The following is a 9,634-nucleotide window of genomic DNA, read 5'->3' as shown; positions in this document are numbered from 1 at the left end:
AATTATCCGATTTTGTAACTAATAAGTACTACTCTAGCCGAATTTACTCCTTGTTCTGCAATTACCAGGAAAAAAACGAAATACTAGTACATACAGTACTAAAATGTCTATATCCCAATGCAAACAGGGCTGTTTGTTTTAATAAATCAAAATGGATGGTTCAAAGCAGAACAATATACCCTGCACGCTGCGCAATGAATAGCAGCTGAGCAAGCCCACATGCAACTTTCTTGAGCTCACCCGTGCTCTGTTCGTTTGGCTGATAAGTCATGATTGGAAATATTGTTGACTGATTTATTATGAGAAAAAAATAATGTTCATTGATCGAAAAAATACGGCTTATAAGCCAAACGAACAGGGCGCTAGCTACCTGCTGCTTTATATTCACATAAACCTCTCCTCTTGCAGCTTGAACTCCTACAGCAACACAAACCCATCCATCACCTTCTTCTTCTCCTCCTTCCAAGAACAAACTGAAAGGGAAAAAAAAGAAGCAAAGGAACGAAGCTAGCTTGCCATTGCTTGTTCGTCGCGAGTGACACCAATGCATGCTCCGAGGAAGTTCAAGAAGGCCTTCATGGCGCAGCTCCTGCTGAGCCTGCGCGAGGCCGGCCAGGCGTCCAAGTCCATGGGCCTCCGGGAGCGCCGGGACGCCGTGCGGCTCTCCTCGGACGTGGCGATGGCGCTGGCGTCCGCACGGGCCCGCCCAAGCGCGGCGGCGCTGCGCTCGACGGCGTGGGCACGCGCGCTCGTCGCGAGGCACGCGGCGGAGCAGCGCAACGAGGCGCTCCTGCGCCGCATCATGGGCGGCGCCGGCTACGAGATGGCCGCGGCGGCGGCGAGGGTCAGGAAGGAAGCCCGGAGCAGGAGGATCGTGCGGAGGTCGCACTGGGTATGCAGCGGCGCCGCCGGGAGGAAGAGGAGGAGCTCGCTACAGCTGGCAGCGGGCAGCGGCGGAGGCGGAGGCGGCAGCAGATGCAGTGCAATGGCGGCGGCCAGGAGGATGGTGAGGGCGAGGCTGCAGGTGCTGAGGAGCCTTGTGCCGGGAGGGGAGGCGATGCGTGGCCTCTCCCTGCTCTCCGAGACGCTGGACTACGTTGTGTGCCTCAAGACGCAGGTGGAGCTCTTGCAATGCCTCTGCAAAGGATCCCGTTCCCAGTTGGGCTGAGGTCTCATGATCTCGTCTCACATCTCAGGGTGAGTGTAGTGTCCTCTGCTGTCTGTGCAATCTTTTGAACTTCTGAGTCTTTTTATTATTTGATTTGATGGTGGATGATCTAGTTTAATCTATGTGTGATGTGAAGTAAATATATTAGTCTGCATCTGCTATTTGTTTCTTTAGATTTTGATGAGTATCTGAAAGTTTAGTATTCTGAATTCAGGGTTTTGGGTGTTGACGGTTATTATATTCAGAGTTATTACTAATATATAAGTAGCTAGTACTGTACTGCTGTACCTCCTGTCAGTGATTGAAATGTCTCTTCTTTTACACAAGTGTGATGATGTATCTGTGGTACATTGCATATCCATATGGCCTACTCTGAAGTTTTAGCTACCCTTCCACTTCCATCTCACACAACTTTTCCTTTCTACTAGAAAAAAGTCCATGGCTTTGATTTTTCCATTTGAATGCACACTTGTTTACTGAAATATACAGCCATATTGCCTCCTTTTCTAGTTCTTGATTTGCCCAAAGTAACAATCTTCTTTACTTAAGCTTACTTTTGCCACATTCATAGCACGATAATCTATCTAAAGGTGCTTCTTGTTAACCTTACTTGGAACATTGAAGAATATATTTACCTGAAGGATTGTATCTTTGTGTACTTTTACCTTTATTTTTAATAAAATTTCAGTAGGGGTTCAAACCCCTCCTGTTTCATAAAAAAAATGACTCGCCATGACAAACAATTTCCCATATATATATCCTCCATCGCTGTCAGTAACATTTGCCTGCTGAATGCATTGCAGGGACGGAGCAGCAACTGCGAGACTGCAGGTGCAGAGCTGCATGAGAGGTGTGAGAGGATTGAATGAAAATCCTTGGGCACCAGGCTCATGTCATGCATGCACAGAAGGCAAGGACCGCAACTGAAGCCGTCGTCTGATCTGGATGGGCATGGGAGAGCTCTGTCCGATGAATTGTCTCCGGGGGCCAACTTACTATAGCTATAGCTAGCAGTACTAGCAGCAGTACCAGTGGGTAATGTAACTATTGTGCAAGTACATGTCAGTGCAAAGATGGACCTGGTTTTGCTGTATCTCCTCCCTCACAGCATAGGATGAACACAAGCCATCATCCATTTGGTGAAATAAGTTTTGTCGTTGTTAAATAACTAGCAAATTTTGGTTTATTAATTGGGTGGGCAAAATATAATCTGCTTGTACGTGGAGTCTGCAGTCCTGATGGGATGGGCCAGGGATTTTTCTGGTCTACGGCTCTGTTTGTGTATGTTCAAAATATGGCATAATATTACTAGCCTGTATGTACTGAACTGCTAAGGAAAAAAGAGGTGGTGTGATCAAAGGTGACTCGTATTGTGTACTAGGAGAGGGAGCACTTATTTTAAGCAAGACTAGAACTAAGAGTAAGCAGTGTCCTATGTCTTCAAATAAAGTTTCAAGTTTCTCATTGCTGCCATTTCAGGTTCAGAAACTAGGACTATCATGCTGTGATCCAGCAAGGAAACCAGTGAAAAATACTAGCAGTGTACATTATCAATACTTCAGTAGGTGTATGTGTATGAAAAAGGGTTGAACCTGAACCCTCTGTATGCAACAACTGTATGTATCCGTCGTTGCATCTAGTAGCTAGAGGCCTAGGATTCGACAGCACTATTGCAACTTTTATGTAGACCACTAAGATTGCCAAGGTAATGATTCAATCCGACGAACACTCACATGCAAATCCCTGTTCCCTACTACAGTAGTAGCTAGTACCACACTGCCAACAGGACATTATACACATTCGTTTTCCTAGCCCTGTTCGCTTCGCTGGAATTTGGCTTACGCGGCTGCTGCTGCTTATGCTGATTTGTTGTGAGAGAAAAACAATGTTCGTTCGCGGAAAAGTAGTGCTGAGGAACCGGACATGAATCGAAATTGTCACATACCTGTCTGTCTCACAGCAACCAAAAAAAAATAGCCACAACTCCTAGACAACAGTTTGTTACAAATGGCCCAAGTCCCCTGCTGGCTTGGCTCGTCTCCGTCGGGCTTTCTAAGAAAGATCTCGACAGACTTTCATGTCCTTCCTAATCCTTAGTCCAGTAAGAACACTATCAATGGAAATGGAAATGTCAATCGGTTCCAAAAGGCTCAACTGGGCAGCTATACATGTGTGGGGGTATGTCAATGTGTAAATAGCACACTAAACAATGAACTAATTACATAAGTGCATTATTGTACTTGTGCCCATCCAAAGTATGCACACTAGTGCATGCTTCAATATCACTGAGGGTACACCGGCCGTACACCACAGTGGATAGGGAAAATATTGGGAGACTAAATATTTTGTCAGAACAGCTACATTTGGTTATTATATATGATACTCCTATTTTCAAAGATAAGAAAGAGACTAGGGGTTATGATCTGAAGCTACATCAGTTTCTTACTGTTCTCTTTTGTTCAGTTTCAGATACGGTGGGACACCAAATACTCATCAAGACTGTAAAAGGCAGGCTATGAACATTAACCACATTCACATGTTGGATCTCGATCAGCTGGAAAGCAAATAATTGTATTATCAGCACTTCCGTAGGTTTGTCAAAAGGTTGGACCCCCTCTGCCAACTGTAGTAGGCCTTGCTACTACCTAGTGACCTAGGATCCTTGAGCACTATTGCTAGTTGTATGTGCCCACTCAATATGCTGAAGCAATAATTCATCCCAAAATCCCAAACATTACCAAAACTGCCAAAACTTCATCCTTGCATTCAGGGTATCTACCTTGCAGCTTTCGTGAAACAAAAACCTCCACATTGCACAACCTAAATTCCAAACATGATAATAGTGATCACCGTGATTCAGAACTTCTACTCTGTTTCTGTCAATCTGAAATTTAAACAAAAAATGTGATTTGGATAAAATGTCTGATCCAAAATCCATGGTTCCATTTTATTCTCACATATATCATAATAAGAACCGGACCATGAACCATGGCACACACGATGACCATTTACATAGAAGAAGAAGAAGACCCATCCAACAACATTCTTGCACAGAAGCTTCAAAAATATAGCTGCAGTGGGCGTGGGGTATCACAAGAGAACACAAATATACTCCATGGCAGTGGCACGCATTTTAATTCTGAGTTCTGAAGATCCAAATCAGACTCTTCTTCCTAGCTACTACTTCCCAACCAGGGTGTACTTTTGCCGCCGGTTGTTCCGAAGCACGCAGCATCCGAGGGAGTAGACGACGATGAGGAGCGCGATGAACGCAGCGTTGATGATGGCAATCTTCTTCCAGCTGTTCTTGAGATTAGCCAGGACGCCGGCCTTGCAAGACTGGCAGGCGTAGCAGAGCTCAGACTGGTCGTTGGACCAGGTGTCACAGTCAGGGTTGGACGAGTTACTAGGACCTGAGGGCTTCATCCAGTAGGTCTCGTTCAGGTATGCGAAGTTGCATTCAGTTGGGGGCTTGCAGCATCCAGACTGTGTAAAACACAATGCAAGTTGGATCACAAAGTCATTAAGCTTAAACACAATTTTTTTTCAGAAAATGCACGATCACAGCCGAATCTGAGTGCGTAATGTAGACTTGACCTTTTTGCAACATCAATGTTTTTATTGAAAAAGCACATGTAGAGTGTAGAAGCATGCTCTTGCATGTGCACATCTAAGACCAAGTCAATGGATGTACACTGTGGAAGCCTTCCATTCACGATTACCCATTACCATCACTATCATCTACTGAAAACTTTTAGTAGTTTACAAGAGTTGTCAACGATGATGAAATCCTATGATATGGATCGCAAGTTTGTGCTGGTCATCTACTCTAGCTATTGCGCATGTAGGACTTTGATGAAGTCGTGATGGTTGCTAAATATCACATCCAGTGACGCCAGATGAAAGGTACTTTCACAAAATTTCACTTGTGTACATCTCAAATTGACTTTATCATACCGATATCTCTCAAATTTCACATTTTATACACTTGAAGGCAAGAATAGGTTGCTAAATATCAATTCTGGGAGGAATGTTGAAAACTTGAAAATAGGTGTAAAGACCAAAACATTATATTTAGTAGTGCATTCTATCAAGAAAAAAAAACATGCAACGCCCTTGAGCGAGTAAAAAGGCAAACATAATTTATAAATATGACCTCAACCCCCTTGTACTACATGAAATTTTATTGTATATGTAATTTGAAAAATATGTTAAATTGCCTCCTAATAAATTAGATTTTAGCACCTGCCCCTGGGTACAGAATAAAATAGTACACACCGTGCTGTCACCTGTTTTTTTTTTTTTTTTGGCAATAGAGTCACTCCCTCTCCCTGTTCTAAACAAACAGTTAAATGCTAAAAGAAGGAACTTGAGCAATCCACTGGATCACTTCGCTAGAATGGTTCAGAAAGCATTTGCTTTCAAAAATATCTAGGGTAGTTCAGGTGAAGATGTCCTCCTGTTGACTTTAGGGATACATGCATGCATTAGGTAACACTGAGATTATGAAACTGAAGAACATGTCCTTTGCAGGACAAAAATGCAAAAACTAGACCATTTTCAAAGAAAAATTGCAACAATACATGCACAGAAAATACAAATTTTCATACAAAAAGTAGCACCTTTTTTAAGAACTCAATCTTAAAGCTACCTTTTCCTTCACAATTAGTTTATACTATGAAGATCACATAGTAGATCATTACTTAGTTCCATCAGTGTAACTTGAAAACATGCCAACAATTATCCTTAAGGACTTGTTTGGATACGCATGTATTCATCTCAGTCTACATGTCTTGAAGTGGATTGAAGTGGAATTAAACTAAGTTCTATTCCATTCCACTTCCACACATGTGGATTGAAGTGAATACAAATACATCAAACAAGGCCTAAGCATGTTTTTCTAACAAGCAAAGAAGTCTTTCACAAGAATTAGCAAAGCCCACTGACCTGCACCGGCGAGAGGTTGTCGTTGACGAACTCATTGAACGTCCGGTTGCTCTGCAAGCTCCCGCACACGCCGGCCTCCGCGAGGCAGCTCCTGATCCTTCCCCAGGTGCGGTCGTTCTCCACCCTCCGTCTGAGCCAGCTGGAGTAGTCCCCGAGCCGGTATTCCTTGAACCCTCTCCCCGACACGGCCTGGCCGGCCCCGGCGTTGGTGACGGCGATCGCGAAGACGCCGAAGCAGAGCACGGCGAGGATGAGCAGCGCCGCTAGGAAGAGGTAGAGCCACAGGAGCAGAGACGCGCGGCAGCACGCACCCGCGATGCCGGCCATGGAGACGACCATGACGGCCGTGCCCAGGATCAGGGCCGGCGTGCGGAGGAAGCGCTGGCAGTCGGTTGCGCCGCCCCCGCCGTGGTGGGGCGCGCCGGCTAAGATGCCCCACGCGAGCACGGCCGCGCCGAGGAGGAGGGTGAGCACGTTGAAGGACGCGAAGACGGCGTTGCTGCAACGAGGCCGTGCCATTGGTGGTGCCGCGATGGTGATTTCAGACGCAGAAGCAGAGAGGATGCCACAAGAAGGGGAAAGCAGGGGAGGTAGATATAGCGGAAGCTGGAAGATGGAGGGAAAATGTTGAATTGGGCAACGACGACTGCACAACGCACGTGCATGATTACGTGGGCTGTAAGATGGGCCAATGGGCTGGGTTTCAGACCATCAGTCTTGGGCTATCGGTTCACTGTTTTTTGTGAAGCCCAACACATGGTATTACCACAACCACCAAACCCAAAAAAAAACTAAAAAAGGTCCAATTTGTCTCCATCAACTATCGTCATAATTTTGTTTTTCTCCTCAATCAAATTTTAAAACACATTTTATCCCGAACTCTCAAAGGAGGTTTTGAAGGTGGTTTCATCTTTTTTTTTAGTTGATGGAAATATGATAAATTCTAGATAAGATTTTGAAACCATGGAACATATCTCTAAACTTCTAAAATTTCTGAGCAAAATCTTAGAGATATATTGAAACACCACACATGACAAAACCAGAGTCCTAAAAATATGTCTAAAAGCTTTACAAATTAGATTTAGCTCTAGAAAATTCAAAAAAAAATCTCAAAAAATACTAAAAATTTCCACAACATTTTAATTAATGTCTAAAAATGTTTGGAAAACTTTCCATGACAAAAAATTAAGATGTAACTAGCATGAATGCAACATATATTAATGTTGAATGCATTCATGCTATGCATTCGTGTTGATTACATCTTATATTTTTGTCTTGGAAAGTTTTCAAAATATTGTTTAGACATTAATCTGAATGTGTTGAGAATTTTCTTGGTTTCCCATTTTTCTAGAGGTAAATCTAATTTTTTAAAAATTGAGATATTTTCATAAACTCTAAATAATTTGTTTGGATCTTTTTATCCGAATTTATCTCTAGCATTTTTATCGTAGAGACATTTTTTGTGGTTTGAAAACCTTGTCAAGTATTTTACTAGATTTTTGTTAACTAAAGACACGATGAAACCAGGCAACAAGGTTGAACGATATTTAGAGTTCAGTGCATATGATGTTTGGTTTTAATAGTGTAGTGCGCTTTTGAGTCTGCATTAAGAAAAGTTTCACATATACTCTAGGTTCACATGAATCGAAGAAAAGATAAGAACTTAAATCTTGAAAATCCATAGAAAAACACTTACATAGATTAGTAAACTATATTCTAGTCTTTTGTATGTGTCATGCACACAACCCTTCATTGTTACGGTTCCTGGCCCATATGTGTAAATAAAGCTGTAAAATGCAACACAGAAAAGGGAGACGGTAAGCTAATCACTAAGCCTATTCGACGAGAATCATCCATGCTTTGTAAAGACCTCCTACTTGAGGTTCTTCTCCCTTCTTTGCACTAGGCAGGGCCAAGGGGGGGTAGGGGCCTGCCCCCCCCCCTAATGTTCCATGGGCTTCATTAGATGTCCTCCTTAATCACCCAAAACAGGCCCTGTTAATGCCCAGTTAGAAGAAAGTCTGGCTCTGCAGATTGTCGTCGTAGTCTTCGGCTCTCCGTGAGTGTCGTTGCCTGTCGCACCACACCCTCTCTATGTAGCACTCTCAGCATAGTTGCTGAACGAGACGCTAAAGCGGCAAGGTGCAGCACGCGTCACAGTAGTACTAGTTTTTTTCTCCATTCTCAAATCAGTGAATCATATCTCTTAAAACCAAAGGTCACTAAGTGGCTAGATTAAATAAATATAATGTTATCTCATACCTATTTATTCATAAATAATCTCATTTTATCATCCATTTAGGCATTTAGCATTTGCCCCAGCCCCTAGACAAAGAGGTAAAAACAATTGCTAGCTAGTCTTTTGTCGACACTCAATGCCTCTGGCGGATTGGCCCCCCTATGTATGGATCCTGGCTCCACCCCAGGAACTAGGATTCATCAATCTCATATAAGTGGGATGGGGCAGGGACATCATATAACTCAGTCATAACCCATAATGCATTTGTATATGCTTTGTCATCATCATTCTCTATACATGATTACATGTCATTAGGAAGACTTAAATTGTTGTTTGTCAACGCAAAGGTAGGAGATAAATAAGGCCTCAAACATGGAAATAAGATTTGGTGTAATTATTTATTCAATTGCGCTTGTCATGTTCTAAACTCAAGACCTCTCCGTCCTGGCCCGATACTACTATACTGAGTTGAATGAAACAACTAGATTAACCCAAAATGTGTATAATGGTGATCAACTTGCTTACACACAAACAAACCCCCTACATGCGGGTCCTGAAGGCCTCAAACACGGAATTAAGAGCTGACTTGTAATTATTTTATGGCGTGTTTAGGACTGGTCTACGAATTCTGCTCCACTAACTCCGCCGTGGAGCAACTCCACAAAAGACCTAGTGTCGGTGTTTTGTCGACCAAGTAGTAAATTTGTATATGATGGTCGCGTTGCTCTAGGAATACGATGGTAGCATCCAAAAGACACAAGGAATTATATTGGTTCAGGCCGGAGCCCTATGTCTAGTCTCAGAGAAGATTGAGTGCGTGTTCCTCGGTTGAATGCTCTGAAGTTCTTACAATGGGATATGCAAGAAGGGCGAAAGAGGTAGGAGAATGGAGAAGGACTGCCCGAATGAAGGATATGAGAATTCGATGCCTTGAAGGGGTGCCCTGGCTGCCCTTATATAAATTCTAGGGCCAAGCCACGTACAAAAAGATAGGTTCTCCCAACCAAGGGGTCCTGAGCCTGAGGGAGGGAACCTAGCTAACTTGTCGAGCAAGGAATGTCGTCTTGTCTTGGTGTAGTGCACGTCCGGGCATGGTTGTCGTCATGGTCTTATGCCCACGTCACGGTATGGGGCGGCATGGTGCTACTATGCCAGTTGTGGTGGCACTATTGGTACAGTGGTGGTTCGCCAGCCGTCCCACACAACATGGTCTCTGTCTTGGCCTCCTGATGGCCCAGGGGCGTTGTATAGGGGTTGGTAGCCACCCCCAGGTCGTTAGT

At 43.7% G+C, this 9,634-nt stretch overlaps 2 protein-coding genes across 2 annotated transcripts; one reads left to right on the top strand and one right to left on the bottom strand.

Annotated features, from left to right (window-relative positions):
- The first annotated feature begins 403 nt into the window (after positions 1-403).
- On the top strand, positions 404-2,742 carry LOC136471877 (transcription factor IBH1-like 1). The gene is made up of 2 exons (XM_066469625.1): positions 404-1,197; positions 1,972-2,742. Exon 1 carries the CDS (start codon positions 545-547, stop codon positions 1,166-1,168), a length of 624 nt encoding a protein of 207 aa, XP_066325722.1. The 5' UTR covers positions 404-544; the 3' UTR covers positions 1,169-1,197; positions 1,972-2,742.
- A 1,314-nt stretch (positions 2,743-4,056) lies between these two features.
- Positions 4,057-6,668, bottom strand: LOC136471876 (tetraspanin-8-like). The gene is made up of 2 exons (XM_066469624.1): positions 6,116-6,668; positions 4,057-4,654 (listed from the first exon to the last, which is right to left on the bottom strand). Exons 1-2 carry the CDS (start codon positions 6,632-6,634, stop codon positions 4,349-4,351), a joined length of 825 nt encoding a protein of 274 aa, XP_066325721.1. The 5' UTR covers positions 6,635-6,668; the 3' UTR covers positions 4,057-4,348.
- Between the last annotated feature and the right edge of the window lie 2,966 nt (positions 6,669-9,634).

This window comes from Miscanthus floridulus, chromosome 8 (genome assembly GCF_019320115.1).
Source record: "Miscanthus floridulus cultivar M001 chromosome 8, ASM1932011v1, whole genome shotgun sequence".
NCBI lineage: Eukaryota > Viridiplantae > Streptophyta > Magnoliopsida > Poales > Poaceae > Miscanthus > Miscanthus floridulus.
The sequence above is the reverse complement of the archived record's forward strand: the minus strand, read 5'-3'. Positions and strand labels throughout refer to the sequence as shown.